The sequence below is a fragment of the Eublepharis macularius genome, chromosome 14 (genome assembly GCF_028583425.1).
Source record: "Eublepharis macularius isolate TG4126 chromosome 14, MPM_Emac_v1.0, whole genome shotgun sequence".
Lineage (NCBI taxonomy): Eukaryota > Metazoa > Chordata > Lepidosauria > Squamata > Eublepharidae > Eublepharis > Eublepharis macularius.
The window spans coordinates 71,071,098-71,098,687 of NC_072803.1; the positions used below are offsets into that span (position 1 = coordinate 71,071,098).

General features: G+C 47.1%; 1 protein-coding gene across 1 annotated transcript in view; it reads right to left on the bottom strand.

Moving 5' to 3' along the window:
• Positions 1–7,595: 7,595 nt before the first annotated feature.
• PGM2 (phosphoglucomutase 2) overlaps positions 7,596–27,590 on the bottom strand; it is a 34,770-nt gene continuing 14,775 nt past the window's right edge. Inside the window, exons 5-14 of the mRNA XM_054998421.1 lie at positions 24,154–24,237; positions 23,729–23,922; positions 22,557–22,746; positions 22,024–22,121; positions 20,231–20,411; positions 20,037–20,130; positions 19,240–19,369; positions 18,961–19,150; positions 10,762–10,895; positions 7,596–7,793 (exon numbers count right to left, since the gene is read on the bottom strand). Of these exons, the coding sequence (XP_054854396.1) occupies positions 7,691–7,793; positions 10,762–10,895; positions 18,961–19,150; positions 19,240–19,369; positions 20,037–20,130; positions 20,231–20,411; positions 22,024–22,121; positions 22,557–22,746; positions 23,729–23,922; positions 24,154–24,237 (1,398 nt within the window). The 3' untranslated portion in view covers positions 7,596–7,690. The remainder of the gene's footprint in view (positions 7,794–10,761; positions 10,896–18,960; positions 19,151–19,239; positions 19,370–20,036; positions 20,131–20,230; positions 20,412–22,023; positions 22,122–22,556; positions 22,747–23,728; positions 23,923–24,153; positions 24,238–27,590) is intronic.

Genomic DNA, 27,590 nt, shown 5'->3' on the forward strand with positions numbered 1-27,590 from the left:
TCTGCCAAAGCTCCCAAAGCTGCAACCAACTTCTCGGTTGGTCCCGAATGTCCTGCAGCCTAATGTCCCATCCTCAGCCTGACAGTCGCATCCCACTGGGGCGGAGGAATACTTCCATCTCAAAGGCAACGTTCAGGTGGTGAAAGATGCAACTCCCTGCCGACTTGACAAAAGGCCCTGTAGTCTTGGCCACCTTCCTTCTGGCCATATCGATCTTTCCTGGGGAAACAGTCCCACCCCATGAGGGCCTCTTCAGCAAGTCTGACCGCAGGATGTGCCCACCTGTAAACCTGGCAAAATCCCCAGGTCTGCCAGGATCACTCACCATCAGTCCGAGCCTGGCTGAGCGCACAAGCTACTCTCTCTCCCCCAACTGAATGACTGAAGTGTCAGCAGGCTCCCACTGGGTGGCATACCACTAGGGTTGCCAGCTCCAACTTGGGAAATTCCTGGAGATCTGGGGGGTGAAACCTGGAGAAAGTGGGGTTTGGGGAGGGAAAGGACCTTGGCATGGCATAATTCCATACAGTCCACCCCTCAACGTAGCCATTTTCTCCAGGTGAACTGATCTCTGTGGCCTGGAGACTGGTTGTAATTCCGGGAGATCTCCAGCCACTACCTGGAGGCTGGCAACCCTACATAGCACATGGATGAGGGAGTCTCAGAGCATCCCCCCCTCCTGCCAAACCACTTCACAAGGACACCTCCCAGAAGCCCAAGGTTGTGCTCCGCATCCAGATCCCGCTGCACAGCACTTCACCCAGTGCACAATGCTATGCCTGCAGATCCGAACTGGCTTTGTGCTGCCCTGTAGTAACTAAAACAGGAAGGATTAATAGTGACTCCTGGGCGTATGTAGAACCAATATGCATTTGATCTCCATCTGCCCACAGCCTGGACTTGGGCAAGGGGAAGCCCAAGATCTGCAGCAACTGTGGCTGCTCTGGTCCTAAAGGAACTGGCCCCGGATTATTCAGCAGGCAGGCTCACGGCCTCCAGAGAGGACCTGAGCATGCTGTTAAACTGAGCCATCAGTGTAGACTAGGAGGGGTCTCTGGCCAGGCAGGTGGGCCAATAGGTAAGCCGGTACTGTGTGGACTGGGCATGGGAGACCTAGCTGACCCCAAAAGGTGAGTGCTCCCTCCCCCAGTTTGTCTTAGACCTCTTCAGGCCAAGGTGAATCCGGGAACCCCACAGACACACATGCCGAAGCTCAATGGTGCACCCAGAGGCGTCATGGCGAGAGCTGACCACTAGCTCCCCAGTCCTGAAGGCCCTGAAGAAGGCAAGAGTGTGAAGGCTGCTTTGAACAATTAGACCTCAAATGCCAACCAGAGAAACCCAGGAAGACTGATAAAACATTCCAATAAGCTTACAGGGTGCAGGTGGTGACCAACGCTAGTACTCCCTGAATTACTGTTTGCTCCCAACTTCCCACAGCTCCTCAAGGAACAAGTCCAGGTTCCTGCAGGCCTCTGGGGTGAGGGTGAAGAACCTCTCCGTCTGGAAACGAGACAGTGTTGTTATCGGTGCCTGCTACATTCCAGGCTGAAAACAAGATGTTAGCAGAAAAACCGGCCAAGCCCACCCACCCACCCCGCCCCTGTGCACAAGGCACACGACCCAACCAGAGCGTGAAGACTGCATGTTCGGAACCCTAACTATTGCCTGGTTGCTGTACCAGAAGTAGGCCTGCTTATTTTTAAGTTGCTCCTGCCTGTTGACAGCTGCCATGAGCATTGGAAAAATCTCAAAAAATGTGAGGTCATGCCAGAGGTCAGACCTGGCTCAGACTTGCAGTGGACTCCGAAGCCCACACTCCTAGCGGCCTCAGAATGTACCTGCCACTTGGAACACGTGTCCCATCTGTCCTGCAAGAGGGAGCCCCAAGATACCTGTTCAAGAATGAACACCAGTCCTTAAGGTTCTTCCTCATGCCCTTAGTACCCTGAATGTGATGCCAAAGGAAGATTGCCCCAGCCGTTGCCCTGGAGAGGCAAGCACAGAAGGCCTGCCCTGGGGAAGCCACCCTGCAGGCACAGCTGAGGTGCCAGATCAAGGACTGCAGTTCCTTGGTCCTGCCCTGGGAATGGGACAAAGTGTGACAGAGGAGCTCTCAGAGGGCTCGCCATTGGTCGGGGGAAGGGGGGCACCCCGAGACTGAGTCCAGCTTAATGCCCAGGCAAGACAGGCGGGTGGCCGGGCCTTCAGGGTTTTTCTGATCATCAAGCAGGGGATGCCCAGCTTGCCCACCAGTGCCAGAAACTTGGCCAGATAGTCAGTATAGGCAATGCCAACTATTGGCAAGCGTGTGGTCTGCCTCCTCCCCCACGGCCCCCTTTTTGTCCCTTCTAGTGGGCGGGCCTCTCCTCCCATCCTCAGCCTCCAGGAGCAGCAGGGTCAAAACATTAATATCGTTCACTTCCAGCCTCCTGATCCAGACCTTGCTGGCAAGATGAATGCCTGGGGGGGGAGGGGGTCCTCATTATCCCCGTAAGTGGTGTGGATCGAAGGAGTGCTTCCCTGCACACCCCCCCCCCAAACAGCCCAGGAGCCCAAGCATTTACCCCCTTGCCAGCCCTTCTCCGTGTGGCCCAGGTCAGCAGGCCAGGAATGTGGGCCACCTCCCCCCATTAATCCTCTACTCGGTCTCCATCCTTCCCTTCTGCAGAGGACTCAACAGAGGATCCCTCACTGCCTGAGTCATCCGCACAATGAAAAGATCTTCGGGACTGACTGCTCCTCTTCTTGGCAAGTCTCCTTCTTCCTTCAGGGCTCCTGGAGCTGCTGCTGGAGGGGGACCAGGCCCGCCTACACCCCTTCAGGTACCGAGCTCTCCCAGCAGGCTTGCCAACCGCCTGGGGTGTTACCAGAACTGCTTTTTATGGGGAAATTAGCAAGCAGTTTGGCTTGAGCTAGCGTGGATCTTTAACCAATATATACCAGAGTCAGTCTATCAGATTACTCAGACAAGAAAGAGGAGGCCAATATTCAAAAAAATAATGTTTACTAAAAGTGTGGCATAGGCCTGACATAGCACTTACATACAGCAGACATACAAGAGCTCAGAAATAAAGGTTGGAAAGTGTTACAGAGACATTTGCATGAGCAGGAACCCACTTGAGATCGATGGAATAGAGGCAATGCATTACCGGATCACGGTGAGGAGCAGAGATTCCAGCAGCGAGGTTGGGGGGGGGGGCGATGTACAGTGCCATCTGGGTTGGGGATGGGGCGCAGTGCCCGGCCGTGCACAGTGCCGGGCACCGGGCATGGCGCCCAGCACTGAGCACCTAGTGTCAGGCAGAGCCTGCTTAAATAGCCAAACATGTACCCTGGGGCGGGGGCCTTCCATGTGGTTCTCAGGAGGGGAGACAAAAGCTTGATGGTCCTATAACTATCGCTAATGGGCCACTTTAGAATCTGATTGTGTGATAGTGACACCTTGGGAAGGGACAAAAGGTAGGGAAGGAGTGCAGGGCGGGTTGATTAGATTTGACAGGAAGCTGGGTGGTACTGATGGGATCAGCTTGGAGTGTCAGTGCTTGATGGGCGCATCAATATGAATCCATTGTCTGTTTTGTTCAGCCAGCACATCTCTTCCGTCCCAGGGCTGTGGCCAGCGATCTGCACGATCTGCATATCAGGGTGAGGCTGGGCTCCGTGGACGTGACAGGAGCTGGTCTTGAAATGGCAGCTTCAGAGTAAAATGTCTTTGGTGGTTCTTTGCTGCCTGAGAACATGGCTTCTCCCTTGGCACGCGTTGTGGGCTGGCTAGCAGGCTGCCCAGTGGCAAGGGCAGGCCCAGTGATCGTCCTGCAAGGGGCTCCCCGTGGGAACTGACCAGGGGGTGCCTGGCCAGGCTCGTGGAGAGTCCCTCTGGCTGGCACTGTGCTGCTAGTGGCATGGCTCTGGGCCCAGGTGAGGTAGATGCCCAAGGAGGCAGGAAACAGGCATTGGTGGCACAGTCCATTGCAGCAGTGAGAACAGGAAACAGGCATGGGCAATGCAGCCCCTAACAGAGTCTTTGGTGGAGCTTCAAAGCAGCAAGGCAGGAAACTGGCCCAGTTCATAGCAAGCTCCATAACAGGAGGGAGGGCCTGGCAACGGGGTGGGGTGGGGGGGCTCAACAGGCTCTGGGACTGCAGCTTCCGCTGCTGCCCCAGGCCCGAAGACGATCAGCTGCTCAGCCTTTCGAGAAGCTTGAGGGCCCTTGATAATTCCCGCAGAGTGCAGCTGCCCCTAGTCCCCTTGGAATGGCCTTGCAGGCCGTAACAAAGGCCTCACCACCACTTGCCCTGGGACCCCTTAGAGCATTTAGCTTGGGTGGCCCTGCATGCCCTGGGGGAGAGCCATTACCGCCTGAGCTCTTGTGGGTTGCCCTTAGTACGGGCCCTTTGGTACAAACGCCTTCTTAGGCACCGCCCTGTGTTCTTAGGCTCCCCTCGTGTCCCTCACAGTAACGAGGAAAGTAGCAGCTCCCAGACCCTCGAGGTTTTGTATGTGTGTGTGCGTGTGCGTGGGTGTGTAGCAATAAGACCACTGGTGAGGTAGGAGCCTACCAGCCCTAGGCCAAGACTCCTCCTGCCTCCTCCAAGCAGCTGCTGCCAAGGCCTCCTCCGCTGCTGGGTACACTGCTGAGGTCCACGCGGTAAGGACTGCCACCAAGCCTCCACTGCATTAGCTGCTTCCCAGCGTTGCTGTGGGAGCCGCCTGGTGATACCGCTACCGCAGAAGCTAGCTGCCGCGGCAGCAGATCACCACAGGAGCCGCCGCCACTGAGAACCACCACTGCTGGAGCTGTCGGAGCAAGGACGCTCAGTGCTGCCTTGACGCCGGTCAGAGACAATGGCTGGAGGGAGGTGCTCGGCTCCCAGATATAAATGCTACCAGCAGACCTGACTGAAGACTGCAGTCTCCAGGTCCACCGGCAGAGCCTGCCTTGCCCCCCCCCCCCGCCATGGCCCAGCCAGTCCGCCTCTGATTGGCCAGGTGGGTGGTTTGAATCTATTGGCTCCCACGCAGCCTCAAGGAGGCTGCTGGGATCCACCTGGACCCCGAGGAAATGGCAGCTGCTCTGCACTGTACTTGATACATGCAGCTCACAGACGGAGGCCCCTCCCTGGTAAACCTGGGCCCAGGGCTTCCCCTCAGTTAGGATCCTAGACGCTTCCTCCGGAAATGATTCATACTCTGTACTTAGAAGGATATTGATACTTTCTCCAGTGCAGCAGAACCATACTATATTGTAGCATGAACCAGAACACAGCAAACGGTTTCAAATCATCAGCTCTGTTTCTCTTGAAGTTAACACTCGGTTCCAAGTCCAAACCTACGCAACACAATGCTCGTTTATGAGTGTAGGAATCAAGGAAGGAGAGAACTGACAAGTAGTTTTGCTGCCTTTTTGGAAGGGACTAGTCAAGAAAGTAGAAGCAAGTTTCCTAAGGAAATTCTTCTCAAAAATGAAAGTTATGAGACTGACGGGCATTCACCTGAGGGGAAAAACATATGACTCAAAGAAGAGAATGGGAAGAAGAGCAATGAAGGAGAAGGTTACAATAAAGAGCAGCACAGTGAATTCTTCCCACAGGAACAGGATCCAGTACAATCGCAGGAATATGCATCTTCCGGATCTAGAGAGTGATGTGCTGCCATCTAGAGACACTGCTTTTGAACTCTTTTTACAAGTTCATATTTGCTTATTTAAAGTATTTATATTCTACTTGACTCCCAATCAACAGAAACATAAAAGGCACTTTGTTCTCTTCAAAAGAGCAAAAGTCCAGTAGGTATGAGTTTTTGTGAGCCACAGCTCACTTCGTCAGATACAGCTAGAATGTAAGTCCATCTGTCCTTATATCTTGGAGAGTGATTACAGAAGCTGAATGACAAGAGCCGGTGAAAGACAATGGTAGGTGTGACTGGCTAGGATGGGGCATTCAGAGGGGCGATGGGTGTGGAGAAATCAGCATTGGTAATGAGACAGGAAGTCCATGTCTCGATTCAGTCCAGGTGGATGCATTGTCTTGAGCTTTGTTACCCGTTGCAATTCAGCAGTCTCTCTTTCTAATCTACCTTTGAAATTCCTATGCAGGAGAACTGCTACTTTTAGGTCAGCAACTCAGTGTCCTGGAAGGTTAAAATGTGTCCCCATTGGTTTTTGAATGTTGTGGTTTTTGATGGCAGATTTATGTCTAGGGATGATTTTTTAAACTAGTGGATGGATAACCACCTGTTTGAGCAGCTGGGGGAAGACGCCCTGAGTTAATGATTGATTTGCAATATACCTCAGTGATTCACTTATGTGGTCCTTACTTGATTTTAACAGCCAAGATGGGCAAGGATCGAGCACACACTATTAATGACCTACAACCCATACTGGATTGTGACACTCCCCTCCCCCCTGGGGAGAGGTGACCTTTTCTTGCTTACAGATACCCTGCCTGAAACAACTACTCACCTGCAATGATAAACTACTTAACAGTAACATGGACTCTGGTACCAAGGCCCGCAACAAACCAAGATGCCAACTTTGCTCTCATATGGATTCGAGCAACATCATCAGTGGACCCAACAACATCAGCCATACCATCTCGGGTTCATATTCCTGCTCATCCTCTGATGTGATTTATGCCATCACATGTCAGCAATGCCCTTCCACCTACATTGGCTAAACTGGCCAGTCCCTTCGACAAAAAATTAATGGACTGAATCGAGACCTAGGCTTCCTATCTCATTACCAATGCTGATTTCTTCACACCCAGTACCCCTCTGCATACCTCACCCTATCCAATCACGCCTGCTATTGTCATCCACCGGCGATTGTCATTCGGCTGTAATCACTCCACTCTCCAAGATATAAGGACAGATGGACTCACAGTGAAGAAGTGAACTGTGACTCACAAAAGTTCATACCCTGCCACAAATTTTGTTAGTCTTATAGGTACTACTGTTACAGAGAGACTAACACAGCTACCCATCTTTACTCTTCCAAAGTTATTCCAAGGGGTTGTTTGCATTGGGTATTGTCCCAAATTGTGCATATAGGGCAAATTCATATAGTTTTTTATTATTTCTGGAGCACCATGGTAGTTAAGCATTGTATATAAAACATGAGATACAGGTCAGGCATAGGCCTACAACCCAATATTGGACAATGAGGAAAAAGATAAAAAGTAGGACAAAATCTGAGAAAACCAGAATGAAGAAATAAATTTTTAAACAGGCATCTGATCATACCAACAGAAGAAGCCAGTAGTCTGCTGGAAGAGAAGACTGCAACAGGTAGTGAGCAAGGCTGAGACAGAGATCTTCACAAGGCACACAAAGTGAAACGGAAAGCAAAACTGTGCAATATGAAATCTCCACTTAGCCCTGAAATGCTTCTAGAACTTTCAGTTGTTCTTTAAGTCATGGTAAGCTTTCCGCATAAAAATGTACTAAAAATATATTTATTAAAACAAAGTTTCATGTCAAAAGGAAGCTGTTGGTTGAAGAAGATTCTATCCAGGGGATACCTCTTTCCCCTCTTAAAATAAAATCAGACATGCTCGTCACCTGACAAAACATGAAACGTGTTTTTCAAAGCCAAGTTCATAAAATCTTGATTCTTTAATAAAAGATCTGCATTGTGCATAACCATAACAAGCATGTTGATGTGTAGGGACTGAAACAAAGACATCTTTGGTCACTCTGGCTTGGCTTGCAGTTTATTCTTCTCTGGCTCAAAGAAATATTCTTCAATAGCACGGACCAGTTCATTCAGTTCTTTCTTCAGCTTTTCAAAGTCACTAAAAACGAGTCCAAAAAAAGACAGGCTAATAATACAATCTCTGCTGTCTGGCTTTCAATCTGCTAACATTTTCATTCATATTAAGAACTTTTGCATTTCATTTTTTAAATCTGTCCAACAGAATTGTATTAAAGATTAATTCTACTTGTAGTATGGAGCACCCCCCACCCCCGCCCCAAATTCTCACATTTAAAGGAAGAATATCGAGATCTGCGGCCTCAAGGAAACCCGAGACCGTACATTTTCCAGTCGACATGGCTGCCAGTCCCCCTGCAGGCCTCCATTTTCCAAGATCCTTCCCAGCTTTAGGGCAGGACTAAGGGAAATTGGAGAGAAATCAACACCAAGCAGCTGGGCTGTGGGAGAAGTAACACAAGGTCCCTCCCAGAGGGAGGGGGCATTCTTCTCCCAGGAGCTGCGTGGCGGAGAAGTAGCCACCTGCAGGAGAGGATCCCTCACCTGGAGCCTGGGCTGGATCCAGGGAGGGCCAGGTATTGTAGCGAACAGTCAGCAGCTGCATGAGAAGGCTTTATTATTTTCTTGCCAGCTTTTTAATGTATTAATTTTGCTTTCTGTAAATTAATCCTGTTAAACGGTTTCTCACAAGCATTTCTTTTCCCAATTGTTTAGTGACTGCCCAATTAATAAAGCCGTTTGCTTTATCTGCGTCCTCATACCTCAAATTCGACCAGTCACCTGACAATGCCCTCAACAGTAGAGGGACACTGCTGGAAAGGATGAAGGGAAGAGGGGTGCTCTGGGCCCTCCATAGCTGAACTCCCAGATTAGAGTGGTGGCAGCCAGTTAAGTCCTTAACTGCTCCTGGGATGAAGAGAGCAGGAGGGATAGGAGTGTGTGTGTGTGGGGGGGCTAAATGACTCCCCAGGGGAACACTCGTGATAGGCAAGTTCCTCATGACCCCTCTTGCCTGCAGCAGAAAGTGAAAAAAAAATTTGAGGCACACTCTATAAAGTATGATTTCAGAGTAAATGTTATTACTAAAAACCAAAATCACCTTTCATTTATCCAAGCGCCTAGAGTGATGCAGTACATTTGCAAGTCTCAGTCTCATAAGATAAGTCTAGCATGCCCCTTTCCCCAAGTTAAATCTGTGGGGCCGGTATTCCACTGTATAATGTCCTTCAGATACATTTCAGTTCTATGATCATCGCAGTGCTAGGCTGAGAACCACTTGCCCTTATTGAGCTTAGTTAGCTATTTTATGTAGAACAGTCCCTACTGCCAAACGGGGAAAAGTTGCACCAAAACTCACCAAAGCAACAAGAAACAAAGCAAGCCCTTCATGTGAAACTACATGTGTGCACATCTCCTTTGATTGGATTTTAGCCATTTCATTCTATAATCCTGATTTTGACATTTGGTTGGTAGCTGATTTAATCCACTCTGGCACAAAGATCAGTTAAAAAAATAGATCTGTTCACTCATTCCTGACCACTGAAAAAAACTCTCCCCTCAGTCAAGCAGTCATTTAACTCGTTCATCTAGTTTCATCTGCATAACCATAATAGAATCCTAAAACTTAAAATTCAAGTTCATTTAATAATCATATTGTTTCCTATCCTTTTCCCAAGCAGCTTGGTGCAGGCTATCATTTCTTTACAATAGTGCTGTGAAGTCTATGAGACTGAAATAAAATGACTTGCCTAAGATCTCCCAGAATGCTTTGTGAGGAATTTACATGCAAGCCTGCATTGCTACCTACTAAACCATCAGGCTGACTCTCCACTCAAAAAGGGTTAGCTAGCCCATATCATATTTTAACTGCTGCTGAACAGTAACTAAAGGGTGGATTTGTCTCTACTAGACATGGGCACGAACTGCATTACGAACTTCAAAAACCCATGAAATTGGCAATTGCGCGATTGCGATCTGGCAGTTCGTGACTGTCTACGGCAAACGAACCAGTGTTCGGAAGAGGCCTGGTTCAGTGCGTTTGGCCGCGGTTCGGGAAGCCAGACAGTCAGGCGTCATCAATCAATTCCCCTGGAAACGGAGCCAGAGGAATGCCTGAACTGTGTCTGCGCTCCTTCTGTCGCCCTGGAAATCTGAATCGAAGCCCAGCTTACCTTGATCGGCAGGTCTTCCTTCCAACCATGGAGCTGCAAAGTGGTTACAAGTTGGGAGAAGGGGGGAGGGGGTGTTCTGTAGGAACGGGCACTCCAATCTCATCCCTGCAAACCCTGATAGGCAGCTCTGACGGCCAAACACAGACCTCCTACGTTGCTCTATGGGACCTCAGCTTATAAAAAGCACTGCGCTCCTAGGCTGGCTTTCACTTTCAGCGAGCAGTGGAGTGTGAGAGCTGTTGCTTGTTACTTGCTAGCCTTTGGGGAGAGACAGAGAGAGTATAATTGAGCTTGGATTTTTGTGGGGGTTTCCTGGGGGCCTCAGATTGGAGAGGGTATAACTCCAAGATCCCTATTGCAATCTTGACCAAACTTGGGTGCTGGCTGGAGGAGAGCCTACTACACACTCCCTGTGAATACGGGCTCTCTAATTGCAACGGGGGCCATTCTGAGCACCACAAACCTCAAACCGGTTCGGCAACGGGAAATGTCCGTTGCGATTTGCGACTTTGGGATCGTCATCGGCTCCAAACCACCAACTGTGGATTCGTTAAATTTTTTTGGTTCGTGCCCATGCCTAGTCTCTACTACATGCTAAAAGGCAGAGTGAGATTGTGAACTGTAATAAAAGTTAATAAAACACAGCTGGGTTATTTCAGATTTGGAGTACAATGGAATGCACTTCTGTACTTTTTTTTAGCATCTAGAAGAAATTTCATTGGCCATTTGACCCACATCTCTTTCATTAAATAGTCTTATCCTAAACATAAGACAGTCCTGAATAATTCACATCCAGCAACTCCATCACAACCCTACAGAGGCAGAGTGTAAGCTTTAAACAATAATTTGAGACAAAGAGTTAACAATTCCAAAACGTACCTGTTTCCAGGGGGGGCACAAAGCTCTGCATAGTATTTGATTTTGGGTTCAGTTCCACTGGTCCTCATGGTAGCCACACCCCCATTATTAAAGGTAAATGTTATCATTTGGCTGCTTTTACTAGTGGGGAGCACCTAACATCAAGAGAAGGTAATGCCATTAGAATTTTGCCTTTTAGATTGGTGAGTTCTAGATGCAAAAACATTTAAAGACAAATCACAGATCACTATTTTTAAATTGGAGGGGAGAGTATGGATAAAGAAACCTTTCCCTGACTGTGATGTAATGTCCCTTTAACGGAAGTAGCCTCCCAGCAGAGTTGTAAAGTAGTTCCCCTTTTGGGAGGCTTCTGTCATGTTCTGACTATGTTTCTTGTGTGTTCAAACCAAAGGGACTCCATTTTAATCCTGTCAGTATTTTAAGTGCTTCTTTTGCAGGTGGCAAGCAGTTCAGTAGCAGTTATCTTAGTGAAGAGGAATGTTATGACTACAACCTTTCCAGCCTTGAGAAACTTTCACTTTCCCAGCCTCAAGCCGCTTGCTTTGAGAACTGTGGGGGGAGGATGGGGCCTGCAGGGGTATGCTACTCTGTACCTTAACCTTTGCCTGTCATTCGTAACAATACTCATGTACCAGCCAAGATATTGCATCTTGGAAAGCGGACTATAATGGTTGCTTATATTCAGTAAATCTTTTGAAACCAATGGACTCATGTCTAATTGCAAGAGGTAGTCTGGATTGCAACTTTTAGTAAGCCACTGTCTGACATTTTGTTACGAATCACATCTGTTCCAATGCCTAAGCTGGAGGAGACGGATACCAAGGCCGCGTCCGACAGGGACCCTTTGTTTGATCCTTATGCTCCTAACTCGGAAGGACTGGAACCCACATATCAACCCATTCGGGGGGGGGGAACGGAGTCAAGCCATACCACGGTGTATACCCTCGTGCCTGACAGAGCGGGAGCTTGACCAAGGGCGGCGGTGGAACCCCTGATATCGCTACCTACACCGAGGCAGTGGGGTTCGAGGCCGAGAAACGAGGGAGAGAAGAGCGAGCACGGTGTTTTCCAGACCGCAAATGGATGGGAAAAGAGTTGTCGGCGCATCTGTAGAGAGATCCAGTAGTCAACCGTGGTATTACTGGAACAGAGAGTCCGACCAAATAGAATGGGACTTAAGAGGTTCTGAAAGTACCCAAGTGTGGGAAACTTCCTGCCGTGATCTGATGAGTTGGGACTACGCGGAAGTCACCCCGTGGACGGGGCAACACGAGTCGAGTGATCAAAGTTGGCAGCAATTACAAAGCCGAACTTTAGCGGTGGATGCTGGGATTTCAGCAATAACGGGACTAATGAAAGGAATCCTGGCAGGCATATCGGAGGAAGGAGAAGGTACCGGGGCCACCGGAATGGGAGAGATTCGACCGTGGCCCCGAGCAGCCGCCTCCTATCCGAAATATATAGAAACTACACAACTTCCAACCGAACCGCTCCAGGAATTACCTGAGGAAGATGTCGATACCTCAGCCCCAAGACATGTACAAAGATTGGAAGAGAGAATCAGCAGCATGGAGGAGAGTTTAGCGCATGCAGTTCACTTGCTGTCAGCATTGGTGGTAGGAGGCCCAGGAGAGGGGTCTCCGCAAGAAGTTGGAGAAAGCACTAGAGTTTCAATTGGCCGAGGGGTGGCAGCCCTCCAGAGGATCTTACCTGGATTATGTCCAGCAGCGGACCAGGTACCCCCTCAGGATAAGCAACCGCTTATACTGGCTGATGATCAGCAGGAGCCAGTGATGCTGCTGCCTGATCAACCTCAAGGGCCACCAGATGAGATTCCGAAAGGGCCCCCCTTAGACGCACCGCTGGGGCCTCCGGGAGACAATGGAGGAGAAGGGCCGCTGGAGCAACCTCCTCTCCAGCTGCTAGAGCAACCTCCCCTCCAGCCGCAGGAGCCGCCAATCCTCCCAGAAGAACAACCTCTGCAGCCGCAAGAGCAACCGCCTCTTCAGCCTCTTCCATGGGGTCCAGCACCGCAAGGTCCTCCACCTTTGAGACCGCGAGGTCCCCCTCCACGTCCTCAGGGTCCTCTGGCTCCAAGACCGCAAGGCCCACCACAGAAGCCACCGGGTCTTCCTCCTCCGAGACCGCGGGGGCTCCCACAACCAAGACCCCAACAACCCCCTTTACAACCTATCCCGCGACGACCTGATGCGTGGCTGGAACAGAGTCCGGTGCCTTTACAGTACTACCCGCTACCATCACCGGTTGCCAGACCTCAGGAGCTACCAATGGGATGGGTGAAGCTGGAAGCTACGTTCGACGGGGATCCCGCGAAACTGGGATTTTTCTTAGTACAAGCGCTGCAATTTTTTAACCGTTGGGGACATTTGTTCGAAGATGAGGCCAGTCAAATCGAACCCCTGGGATCCCGTCTACAAGGAAAAGCAGCAGAATGGTATGTAGCGTTGTATGAATTGGGGGCCCCGGAATTAGACTCCTTGCAGGGATTAGTAGCTGCACTCCGAGCCCAATATGAAGATCCTTTAGAGGAGAGGAGAGCCCGAACAGAGTTACAAACCATTAGACAAGGCAGTATGTCGGCCAGAGACTATGTTACTAAATTCTGACAACTAGCCACCAAATGTCCAAGGTGTGAGGAATCCACCAAAATAATTCTGTTTAAACAAGGCATGAATCCCAGATTGCTGGATCGAGCCCTTATGCAAGATAATCCCCCCACACTCTTGGGTTGGATTCAATTAGCATGTGAAGTAGAAAACCGCATGCAGGAAGTACGGCTTGTAGAGCAAGCAACAGGGCACCGGCGGACCTCAATAATTGTAAGAGGGGAAGGGGAACAGGATACGCAACCAGAGGATCGAGAGATGCTAGATGGCAACAAGGACTATGCCTACATTGTGGCCAAAGCGGTCACTTTGCGGCACAATGTCCGCTCAGGCCTGTGCAAAGAACTCCGTTCCTACCACGGCGAACAGTCTCTACCACCCCTCCCCCACCATACCGCCCAACGCCAACTCCACGAACAACAAGAGGGCGAGGTGCTACCCGTAAAAATCCTCCTGAGAGAGGGTTAGAGCTAGAAGAAATTATGGACCTTGATCCAACCGCTCTAACCAGCGAAGAAGGACCTGAAAACCCCAATTCGGGAAACAAGATGGATCTGTTGTAACGGGACCCAAACGGCAGATCAAGCCCCAGTCGATTCCCATAGTGGAAAGACCTCGAGGGTCCATACTATTCATGCCTGTTACATTGGTTAATCCGGAAAGAAAGACTCATATTCGTGTACAAGCCCTAATCGATTCCGGTTGCTCCAGAGACATCATTGCACCTGCTCTAGTAAATGGATTAGTGCTCCCAATGAAAGAACTCGAAACTCCAGTTATTTTTGAACAAATGGATGGTACAAATATGAACCCAGTCACCACTGAAACAATACCTGTAATCACAGGCATGGGTCAGAATTGGGAAACAAGATCCTTTGTCATCAGCTCTACAGCCAAATACCCTTTGATTTTGGGAAGCAGATGGTTGTGGGATCACAACCCAGACATAGACTGGACAGTTGGAAGCATTAGCTTTAAACACGATAGCTGCAAAAATCATCGTTGGAACCAAAATTGGGGTAACAATCCTACCCTCATGGAACAAGCACTATTAACCCAAGAAGAAATCAAACAAATACCTAAAGAATACAGAGCTTATTTGCAAGCCTTCACAGAAGAAGCAGCTAACACCTTACCTCCACATAGGAGGACAGACTGTGCAGTAGAAATCATCCCAGGAGCCGCCTTACCCAAAGGCAGACTATATCCCATGAGCCCAAATGAAAGAGAGGAGCTCCGCAAGTTCATTGACACTAATCTTCAAAGAGGGTTCATCCGACCAGCAAACAGTCCTCATGCTGCTCTAGTATTGTTTGTGAAAAAGAAAGATGGAGGATTAAGACTGTGCACTGACTTCAGAGGACTTAATGCAGTCTCCTCCACAAACGCCTATCCCATACCCCTCATCAGAGGGGAAGTAAGATGCTTACTTCCACGTTCGTATAAGGGAGGGGGATGAATGGAAAACCGCATTCAATACACCCTTAGGACAGTACGAATATTTAGTTATGCCTTTTGGCCTGGCTGGGGCCCCTTCGGTTTTCATGTCCATGATCAATGAAGTATTGCACAAATTTTTATATAAAGGAGTAGTTGTTTACCTAGACGATGTCCTAATTTACTCTGAAACAGAAGAACACATAGACTTAGTACAAAAAGTCTTAACTACTCTAATGTGCAACAAATTGCCCATCAAATTATCGAAATGTGAATTCCACAAAACTGAACTCAGTTATTTAGGATACTGCATTTCCAAAGATGGGCTAAAAATGGATCCAGGCAAAGTGAAAGCAGTCCATGAATGGCAAACCCCCACAACCCGTAAAGAACTGCAATCCTTTCTGGGGTTTGCCAACTTCTACAGAGAATTTATACAAAACTTTGCCCGAATAACTCTTCCCCTCACTGAACTATTAAAAACCAAAAACAAAGGGGAACAAGCCAAAAAACCAAACGTTAAACTATTGTGGACACCACAATGCCAGTTAGCTTTTGATCTTCTAAAGCAGCAATTTATATCCGAGCCAGTGCTACAACACCCCGATGAAAATCGCCCATTCATAGTACAGGTGGTAGTACAATAATGGTAGTACAATACTGCGATTGGGGGTGTCCTTCTACAGCGTGGGGAGGACAAAGTTCTTAAACCTTGCGCTTATCTTTCTCGAAAATTTTCTGAACCGGAGAGAAATTGGAATGTTTGGGAAAAGGAAGCTTTTGCTGTAAAAGCAGCACTCTCCTCTTGGAGGCATTGGTTAGAAGGGGCCCACCATCCGTTTGAGGTATGGACAGATCACAAAAATTTAGAAGCTTTACGTAGTCCTAGGAGATTAAATTCCAAGCAGTTGAGATGGGCGGAATACTTTTCAAAATTCAATTTCACTCTCGAATTCCTGCTCGGCAAGACAAATTTTCTTGCGGACGCCCTATCACGCATGCCCCAACACAAAAGCAGGAGGGAGGAGACAGTGGATACAGTATTTTCGCCTACGCAATTAGGAGGAGTGGTCACAACGCGCAGCCGCGCAACACAACCTCCTCAGTCTGATCAGGGGTGGAGACAAAAACTGAAAAGCGAAGTGGAAAAAGAGGGGGAGAGTGTGCCCAAGGAGAAACTAATTCAATCTGAACAAGGGGAACGGCTTTGGGGTGATCGATTTTATGTACCAGATAGTTTGAGAAAAGAAGTATTGCAACGCTGTCACGATGCTCCAACCGCTGGCCACTACGGATACTTAAAAACGCTCCATCTAGTCCAAAGGCAATTTTGGTGGCCAGGCATGCGCAAAGATGTTTCACAATATGTGGCTTCATGCCCCATTTGCCTCAGCGCCAAAACGCGAAAAGGCAAGCCTCCTGGACTCTTACAACCCCTTGAAACCCCAAGTAGACCGTGGGAAATCATTTCTATGGATTTCATCACAGATCTTCCCCCCTCCAAAAATCACACCTGCATTTTGGTTGTAGTGGACCTATTTTCATTCCACTTCATTCCCTGCACCACTATGCCTTCAGCAAAAAGGTTGGCGGATATTTTTCTGAAATATATTGTAAAACGCCATTCCTTTCCATCGAAGGGGATATCTGACCGCGGCGGACAGTTCGTTGCCAACTTCTGGCGGGAGCTTCTGCAACTTATGGGCATTGAACAAGGCTTAAGCTCCACCCACCATCCGCAAACCGACGGGCAATCAGAAAAAACTAATCAAATATTAGAACAATTTCTCCGCTGCTACATCAATTTCCAACAAGACAATTGGATTGATTTATTGCCTTTAGCAGAATTTTCCTACAACAACAGTGTGCATGCTTCTACCAGAGAAACATCTTTCAAAGTAGTTTATGGCTATCACTTTAAACCATTCCCTTTTGAAGCTCTTCCCCTGCGACAGCTTCTAAAGACGTTTCAGAATGGTGGGGGGAGGCAGCTCAACAATGGACTCTTATTCAAAAACATCTCGACAAAGCTAAACAGGACTATAAGAGATACGCTGATCGCCATCGTGTGGCTGAATGGGAATTGCATCCTGGGGATCTTGTTTATTTATCCACAAAAAATTTGAAAGTTGCACAAACCAGCCGGAAATTAGCATTAAAGTTTTTGGGACCTTTTCCAGTTCGTAAAATAATCAACAAAGTAACTGTAGCACTTGATTTACCAAAGAATCTGCGTCACGTGCATCCTACTTTTCACATCAGCTTATTAAAAAAGGTCCCCCCAGCAAATCAATGGCACACCCGTGCTCCTCCCATACCAACCTTGATTGATGATCAGATCCATTACGAAGTACAGCAAATTTTGGACTCTAAAATCAAACGTAATAAGCTATTTTACCTCATCAGATGGAAGGACTTTGATGAGTGGGTGGAGTCTATTCATGTTCATGCTCCTAGGTTGTTAAAATCTTTTCACACTCTCTACCCTCTCAAACCCGGGGGTGGGGGAGCATTTTAGAGGGGGCAGAATGTCATGTTCTATGTTTCTTGTGTGTTCAAACCAAAGGGACTCCATTTTAATCCTGTCAGTATTTTAAGTGCTTCTTTTGCAGGTGGCAAGCAGTTCAGTAGCAGTTATCTTAGAGAAGAGGAATGTTATGACTACAACCTTTCCAGCCTTGGGAAACTTTCACTTTCTCAGCTTCAAGCCGGTTGTTTTGGGAACTGTGGGGGGAGGATGGGGCCTGCAGGGGTATGCTACTCTGTACCTTAACCTTTGCCTGTCATTCGTAACAATACTCATGTACCAGCCAAGATATTGCATCTTGGATAGTGGACTATAATGGTTGCTTATATTCAGTAAATCTTTTGAAACCAATGGACTCATGTCTAATTGCAAGAGGTAATCTGGATTGCAACTTTTAGTAAGCCACTGTCTGACAGCTTCTAGAGATGTCAATAAACTGAGCTGCTTACTAGGTGGGACGTCTGAATGACGTGATGAATATTCTTCATACCCTCGTCTGACAGGACGACATTACACTGACCTGAGGCTGAGGAGCTACCTGTCAGTTGGGGGCGGGGGGGGGAGCTCTATACGGCTAGGGTGCTCCGGCACGTGTGGGGCATGCATTCCTCTGACAGGCTTTTCTCCCCGAGGATCTTTGCCAAAGTAGTGCAAATGGCACTGCATGCACTGTGCCCGCAAAGGCCCCTTGCCACGGGCACCAACAAAAGACCAACACGGGCTGAAGTACCTTGCCTGGAATGGACAACTCGGACTCTAGTATTTGATAACATGTGAACAGTTCTTCCCTGCCTCCCTGTACCGCTTGCAACAAGTCAATCTCTTAATGCAGCAAGCTATACCAAGAAATCAGAAAGTACTTTAAAAATTACTATCAATATCACTTTTCCATGCAGACATAATTAAATCCAACTCTTTTAAATAACTGTTAAAATAGCAATGCGGGACTGGTATTAGTTACCACTATGGTGACACCATACCAATAAAGACAATTACTTGCGATACAGGAAGGACACCCTCTCCAAAAAGAGGACATCCCACAGCTTGTTCTAGGAGTACGTATGAGTAAATGGAAGTAAATAAATTGATCTCCACGGACGTAGTGCCACTGGAAAAGTTGTCAGCAACTGAATGTTAGGGGAGGGGCTGCGGCTCAGTGGCAGAGCCTCCGCTTCCCATGCAGAAGGTCCCGGATTCAACACCCGGAATCTCCAGTTAAAAGGACCAGGCAGTACGTGATGTGAACGGCCTCTGCCTGGAAAGCCGCTGCCAGTCTGAATAGACAGTAGTACTGACCGTGATGGACCAATGGTCTGATTCCGTGTAAAGCAGTTCCACGTGTCCATAGGGGGGAGGCTGTGTGTGCGCGTGCGGGGGGGGGACGGACGGGGGGAATCAGCCTGCTGAAGCTCTTGAAAATTGAGAGAATCGTGGAGGGGGAGACTTTAGGAGGTGGAATTTCCAAAAAATAGTATCTCACTATCTAGCTATACTTAAGCCACTGTGTAACTGGTTTAAGATCATCATCTACCCTTCATGGACATGTCAGAGATCAAGCAAGCAACAGGTTTCACAGGACCAGAACAACAAAACAAGGCGGCAACTTACAGCCTTTTTGTCAGGCTGGTTACTGTCGTAGCCAGTAGTCAGATCTCTTACACCAGAAACGGAAAATCTCCCACAAGTCTTTGGATAAGTATTCTTCCCATCATAATTCCGAAGCTTCTCAAACAGCTCTTTAATGGTCTTCTGATCGTAACAAATAAAATATGATGCTTTGGTAACATGACATCCATACCTGTAAAGATAACATAGTTATCTGTGAACTCTGTATTTCCTGTACACAAAATGCACCTTGTTAAGTACACAAAGAAATTAAAAACCCACTCATTGTAGATGGCTTTCAGCTGCTGAGTCAGAGACAAATTCTTGGTTGCCAGAAAACTAGACATCTCTGCAGTTATGACTGCAGCGCTCACACCATCTTTATCCAGAACTAGAGGGCTGCACATGTACCCTGAGGAAAGAGTTATACAGAGAAACAGTTTTAGCACAGTTCTAGCAAAAGGTTTGTGGCAGGTTGTCAAAGCTGTAGATGTTATCATTACAACAGTTACAGATAAAATCATCTTGTCGCCATACTACATGATTATAAAGTCTCTGGACAAAGCTACATTGTTTTCATCTTCAGGTTTTCATGCAATTTTGATTTCTGATCTTAAGGCTGAGGGTCCACTTAAACTGACCGTCTACACTTGCAAAGGCATGCCGCTATAACGTCAGAATGGTTATGCAAGTGTCTGTTTCAGTACTGAGACTAGCAATCTGAGAAAGAAACGACAGAAGTAAATCTGATTTCAGATAAACCGCAGTGTAATTTGGGATTCTCCCACCCCCATCTTAAATATAGTAATACTTACTTTTGTTACTAATTGCTATTGTATTAGAAAATGTCTCAATGGAGTTCCATACTGAATTTTCAGACATCCCAAACAATTAGTTCATTTAGAAACATGAACCACAGAAGCATGCTTTTCCTTGACTTCTCACCAGCAAATCTTTCCCCCCGACTCTTTAGCAATGTAATTTGGGACTGTGTGTGTGCCAAATTGCCAACCATGACAGCACAAACTTCTCTAATGCACATCTTTTTATTTACTGGTTAATAAGGATTTACTTATTACCAATGGCTTCTTCAAAGGCAAATAAAACTATTTTCCCTTGGTCTCCAAGCTGTTTGGCTCGATTTCCCATCCACTTGAATCCTGTCAGTGTTTCCTATGTAAAAACAATATTCAGTGGGAATAAGTGTTACATCGATGTATAGGAGGAGGAGATGCATAGGACTCCACCGTCCCGTGCTGTCTGAACAGCTTACTTCAAAGTGGAAACCTTCTTTAAGTGCAATTGCCCTTAAGATTTTGGATGAGACGGTGCTGGAGAGCATGTAAGTGTCTTTAATGGTGCCAGGATCCAGATTCTGTTTTTTCCAGCAAGTGAAGATCCACCAGCCTAAAAGAGCTCCCAATTCATTGCCCGAAAACACTTTCCATTCACCGCTGGGGAAGGAAGGCACAACAGGAAGACACGATCATACGTAAGACACAACGGCTTGATCATTAAACCATACAAGAAACAAAGCAGAATGAGAACATTGTCTAGACGCTATAATTTAAGAGAAGGAAGGAAGGGCTGTGCAGCAAAGTGCGTGGGGGGTCCTCACTGATTTTCCACAGTTGGATTATGAGTTATTCTTGGAAAGAAAGCAAACTAAAAAGATAAATGAAACAAGGAATCTTTTTGCTATATTTATAGACTGCCTTTCAGCCACAAAAGCTCGCAGAACCACGTGATTTGTCGCATTTCCACGAACCACGAACCACAAACTTCACGGCCCTTTCCCAGTTCACGAATCAGGTTCATGGTTCATGGAATTTCACTATCATACACCCCAAGCCGGCTTCAGCCCATTGGCTGAAGCTGGTGCAGAGCGTGTGAAGCTGACAGCCCCGTAGGCAGGAGAATGGGGCTGTCAGCTTTACAAACCCCGTGCTGGCTTCAGCCTATCGGCTGAACACACCACAGGGTCTGTGAAACTGACAGCCCCCCGGTTCTCCTGCCACCCAGGGCGGAAGGAGAACGGGGGCTGAGAGATTTACTCACCCCACGCCAGCTTCAGCCCATGGGCTGAAGCTGGCGCAGGGTCAGTCAAACTGAGAGCCCCCATTTTCCTGCTGCCCTGGGCAGAAAGAGAACGGGGACTGTCAGTTTCACAAACCCCGCTCCGGCTTCAGCCCACGGACTGAACCTGGTGCGGGGTCTGTGAAACTGACAACCCCGTTTTCCTGCCGCTCCCTGGCGGGAGGAGACGGGAGCTGTCAGCTTCACACACACCGCACCGGCGTCTGCCCATGGGCTGAACCCGCTGCGGGGGTGTGTGTAAAACTGACAGCCCCCTTCTCCTGCCGCTCACTGGCGGCAGAATGGGGCTGTCAGTTTCACACACCCCTCAGTGGCGCCAGCCTGTCTGGGCTCACCAACCGCTCATGAAATGCACGAACCAGGGCCTAAAAAGTTGTGAGGTTCATTAACACGCAGCCCGACGAACCACATTTTAACGAACCACGAACCGGCCCGATTCGTGTGGTTTTTTGGTTTGTATTGCGATTCGTGCCCACCTGTAGTCAGGACGTATGTATCCCACATTGCTACTCTACAGATGCTGTCTCTTTGACCTGCAGACCACCAGCATCATAGCTTAGATAGATCAGACTAGATTCTATCTCTCCTCTTACCTATCCTGAGTGGTATTCCTAGAATAAAAGGACTTATTTTTTTTACTGAAGTAAACAGGCTCTATGTAAGTTTATTATCTCATCAACCCACACTCACATGCTAAACTGTGCTCACTAAACTGCTCTGCTTCTTCAAACCAGCTCTGCTTAAACAAATCATAGTTGACTAGCTCAAACTAAAGTTTCCTTCCCTGTCATTTGGACTGATGTCTAAATTAAGACAATTCTGATTTGGAGTGATGTCTAAATTAAGAAAATACCATCAACAGTAAAATGCACACATGGCTTGTTTAGGTTATCATTTCCTTCCAAACCCTCTTGGACATTCCCAACAGTGGCTATGTTGGTAAGCACTGAACTGACACAGCAGCCGTACCTTTCCTGTCTCTCTGCAGCAGCAAGTCGATCAGCATCTGGATCATTGGCCAGAACAATCTGAGCTCCTACTTTTTCAGCCAAAGCAAAGGACAGTGTCTGCAAGAGCAACGAGTCAGTGAGGCATCCCCCCGAAAAGCCTTAAAAAAGAATATTCACTTCTCTGAATGACCTCCAGTCAAAGGGAACCTATGCTGAGAGACCAAGACGTTGGATGAAACCATGGCAGAAAGGATCTAGAGCCGATTTTGACATCATTTCAACTACACAACTTGCAGAACTGCATGCTTGTCTTGTCTGATTATCAGTCATTAAAGCTACATACGAACTAGCCCCCTGTTATTGTGGGGGCTTGCAAGAGGGGGGGGGGACCAGGGAAAAATAAAAGTTTGACAGCTTTTCAAAAGATGTAGCTATATGTAAACTTAAAATAAAATTGATATGTATTTAAAATATGTTTATAAGGTTATCAGAAAAGTTCGGAGCAATACAAAAGAAATGTAGAAGGAAGAAATTTTACTAAGCAGTGTTTACCAGAACGCCTTTACCCTCCTCTGGATTTGGATATTTTACTGTTGGAAATTCTGGATCAGGCTCCTTCTGTTCAGGAACAGCAAACGGAGGGCTAAAGTCAAATGCATTAAAGGCCGACTGCACAAATTCATGGCCTACACCGTGCACAGAAGTATGGACAAATTTCAGCTTTGTTTCCTTGTTTAAATTCCTGAAATTAAGTACATTAGTGACATTAAATAGGCATATGGTTGTCTGCTACTAAGAACAGAACAGATATACTGTTTTTCTTTTACTGTAACTGAATTTAAGTTGCCTGACCATGAACTTCAGGCCACACTGATAGAAGCAGGTTGTATGTCCTAACAATGTTGTGCAATGAATGCCCCGATGGTCCAGAACCACAGAAGCTTGTATAAATCTACAAGGGCACGGTGCAAAAGGAATCCGGCATTTACACGGGTTTGGATCCAGACGAAATTTTCCCCCAGTGGAAAGGGAGATGAAATCCCTGCAGATTCCCCCCCTCCCTGCTGCACTCTCCCCCATTTGCCCCTCATGCCATTTCCCCAGGAGCAACATTTTTAGGAGATTCGTGGGAGGCAGTAAAGTCTGTTCTACTGACAGTAAGGCCTTCTGCTAGTGGAAAATTTAGTCTGGATCCAACCCCTTGTATTTCCTCTTTGCCAGTACTGCCAGCAATACCTGCTGCAGAGATTCTTAGAGGCAAAAAATTAATAGCAGAACATTCATTAGACATTGTTTTTCACGCTGCCTTGCCCTACTGGCTGAGAAATCTGGGATTAAAATGTGTTATTCTAGCCCGTGATAGGCAGGTGGAAGTCCATCTCAGCCTGCTGGTCTTTACCACCAGTGGAGATATCAGGAAAATAAACCCCCTATTTCCTATTACAGATTTCTCTCATTCTTATCTCCGACTCATGTTTTAAAATGATTATCCTTTGTTCTTATAGTTTCCTTACAATAGTTAACACTACACATTCATCCTTCTCCTCTCCCGGCCCCTCCTCAGTCCTTTAGGATCAGAAGTTTAATCCTGCCGTCCTATCATTGGACAACACAGATGCCCATCTTTCTTTCTGAGAAGCCAGCTTCAGCTTCTTTTTTGCTTTAATCCCGATGTACTCAAATGAAATACAGATTCATGTCCAAGACCTTCTCCACCAACTCACCTGTAAAAGCAATGTCTCTGTATGTCTTTAAAATAGTCCTTGTTGATCGATGCATAAGGGTCATGGAGAAGAGGACTTCTGTCAATCAGACTGTCCTCCCAAGCTTGAGGCCACACTTCCAGGTTCTCTTCAATAGCTTGAGCGATTCCTTTATCATGAGGGGCAATTATCTGAGCACCATTTTCCCAATAAACCTAGGCAACACATAAGCATATTGGCAAAGACTGTCACCAGCGCCATTAGCAGAAGACAAATGCTGGTGTAAATTGTGCCCTATTTGAACAGCAACCACAACCACCCTAATCATACTGCAGTTAATAAAGAAGCTAATCAACAGCCAATTTGGCCAATGAGTGGTTCAATTAAGGAACAACCATCAACTCCAAATGTGTCAGAAATCCAGAAAAAAATACGCAAGTGAATACCTTGTATCCATTGTCTTGCTTTGGGTTATGGGAAGCGGTAACCATAATTCCAGCAGAAAGTTTCAGATGAGTCACTGCATAGGGCTGCGGTGAAAGAGCACAAAGCAGTCATCTTAAAATGGAAAGAGGAGATGCAGTCGAACAATTGCTCTATTTCCTTCAAAACTACCAATGTGAGGGCTCCTTCAGTACAAACCCAGAAACTATTAAGGGAAAAGACCCTCCTCCGAAGGGGAAAACAAATAAGATTCTTCAATGGTACATTAATAAATATTTTTGTATATATTTTTAAAATACTTTTGTTATATAAAGTGCAAAGTGCTGAAATGTGCAATGTAATAATCAATGACCAAGAGAACCTATAAATATAATAATGTAGCCTTATATAAAAAAACTAGGTAACAATCCTTCCTGTCATCACATACACTCAATGTTACAATAAAATATATAGTCCACAAGTCCAACTGGTGAAAAAGGTGTCCTCAAAGTTAGTCTTGCAGGTAAGTATTCTCCAGGGTCTTCTTAGAGGCAATCCTTATTCTTTCTCTTTACAGGTACAATCACCATGTGCCAACTAGATGTTCCCACATTGAAGAATCCTATTATTATTTTTTTCTCTTCGGAGGAGGGTCTTTTCCCTTAATAGTTTCTATTTCCTTCAAAAAGCTACTGCAGGAGATACTTATCAAACTTCCACCCTATCCTTCTTCTGAGATACACCATATATGTTACGATCGAGCTCAGTGGGCAGGAGCGTAAAGACAGACATCCGAAGAGGCTGCCCTTCAGTCATGGAACTCCTTCCCACTGTAAATTTATTCAAGTCTGCACACATTTGGGAATCATTTTAAGACCTACTGGTTTGAGCTGGCCTTGGTGGAACAGGAACAAGCTGGGAAAAGTGAGACGTTTCATGGAATTAAATGAAATTTTATTTTACTAATTTTGGGTTTTGTTTTCCACCACACTTTTGTCAGTGGAACAGAACATTTCGACATCCTTGCTCCCACTGCAGCCTACTCACCTCCACAAAATGCTGCTCCTGGGGAAGAGAGACCCCAAGACCAATATGAGTGGGAAAATGGGGGTCTGCAACAGGAAGAGGGAATTGGTGGAAATTACTGGGAAATTTAAACATCTGAAAGTAGTGGAAAATTAGAGGAAAATTTAATCTGAATCCAGCCCTCCCAGTCCACTGTACCACATTAGCTTTTCCTTTACACTATTATCCAGGTTGACTAACCACATGATCACATACTGTACTGCTGGTTTCTACTTCAGCAAGAAATGTTTCAGAATTACTATAAGTAAACAGCATTTCATTGTTTGGCAACCCAGAGAATTCTGCAGCAGGCACACCACCTGTCTTCAACGTCCTGCAGCAGTACCATTCTCAAGGCACGGGGAGTGGGCCGTGGCAACGTGCAGAAAGAGATGCAGCTGGAGGAAGTAATTCAGACATATCTATCACATACTGCGGACTGCTGATGACTGGGCCACATTAACCAGTTCAGTTTTTAAAACCGTAAGAGTGTAAGCCACCTACCAGTTCTACCCTATAACACGCTGCCTGGCAAGGCAGGAAGACAGCTGCCATCTCCTGGTCAGGAGACTGGAAAAGTACTGAACTGTGGGGTTATGGGAAAGGTGAGCTAACAGCCCCACAAACCTCCCAGAGGTGTGCAAAACCTACAGATCAAAGGAGTGATCTATTCCAGAGTTCCTGATCCCAACCTCTCTCCATCCCTAAGTGCAGGCAACCAACAACCTGAGGGCTCTTCCTGTCCCACACTCAGCAAGCCATAAATCAGCCTTCTGCTATCAATAGATGCGCCTGATCAAACCTTCTCCCGTTTTATTGCCTTACAGTGCCAGACACAACCTGTTGAATTATTGTGCAAAAGGCTCCATCCTGCTCCAAAGGATGGATTTTTCCCATAAAAAGACATATAGGTTGGACTTCAGGAAACCAAATTTTAACAAATGTAAAGTTACGCTGGGTAGAATCCCACGGTCGGTAGATTCCCATGGTCAGAAATACTTAAGGAGAAGGGAGTTCAAGGGGGGGGGGGATTTCTTAAAAGCGAAATACTGAAGGCGCAATCACAAATGATTCCTATGAGAAGGAAAAATGGGAGAAGCCAAAGTGGCTCCATAAACAGCTTTCTAATGAACTAAGAAATAAAAAAGAGTCATTTAGGAAATGGAAGGAGGGCCTTAAAACCAAGGATGACTAGAAACTAGGGATATGCGCTTCGAGATTCGGTTTTAAAACCTGAATCGGTATTCCTGAAGCAGGTTGCTTCGGGTCAACCGGGAGCACTTTGCTGCCTGTTTGCACTTGCAAATAGCCAGCAAAGTTTTGCAAAAGCTTCCCGGCTCTTTCATAGCAGAGGGGAGGAGTGAGTGACTCACTACAACCTCCTCCTTCCCCCTCCCATCTGGTAAAAATTGGCGGGAAGCTTGAAAGCAGCACTTTCCTTGCTCTTGTGCAAACTTGAGATTCCCTCTAATTTCACTTGATGGGAGGGGGGAGGAGAGGGGAGTCGTACAAGGGGGAGGAGGGAAGGGAGATCAGAGAAGGGAGGGGGGAGTTAGGAGTGTCCAATCCCACTGCTGCATCCTTCTCCAAGCCAATGGGTTCTCTGGAAGGAGATGCAGCAGGGGATTTAAATTAGAGGCTGGCCTTTGGGCCAGCTTCCAATCTGTTCCTGCTGGCCTAGAGAGAGACATGGAGAGAGTGCCTGTAGCTTGGCTCTCAGTCTCTGTGGTGCGGCCTGGCCTTCTGGATCTTTCCGGACTGTGAGGATTCCCTGTGCTGTGACTGACTGACTCACCGCTGGGCTTCAGGGGACTGCTTTTCCCTTTTGAACCTTTTTTAGAATTACTGTTATTTTGTTCTGTATTACAAGTTACTGTTGGGGGCCTGTTTTTCAAAGTTCTTGGGGTGCCTTTTCAAGTTATTGTTGGGGGGGGCTGTTATTGTTGGAGGATAGTTGGGGGTATTTTACAGGTTACAGTTGGGGGGCTGTTTTTCTTGGTCTTGTTGGGGGGGCTACTTGGTGCTTTGCTGTTTGTAGGTGTGGGTTTTAGCTGCTCTTCCTTTTTAAAGTTATTGTTGGTTCTAGTTCTTCTGGTTGTTCTAGTTCTTTTGGGGGTGCTTCTGTGTGTGATGGGGAGATGTGAGTGGGCCTGAGGGGGGGCTACTTGCCTGGGTGGGCTGCTTTGATTTGCTTGGCTTAATTGGGTGGGCCTGAGTTCTCTAATTTCAGTTTAATTTGTGTTTTGCTTCTTAGCAAAAAATTTCTGCAGTGTGTGTGTGTGTGTGCTAGGGAGGTGTGAGTGGTCCTGAGTGGGGGCTGCTTGCCTGGGGGTTCTGGTTTTCTGTTTTCTTTGCTTAATTTGGGAGTGGTGATCTGCTGGCTAGTTTTACACTT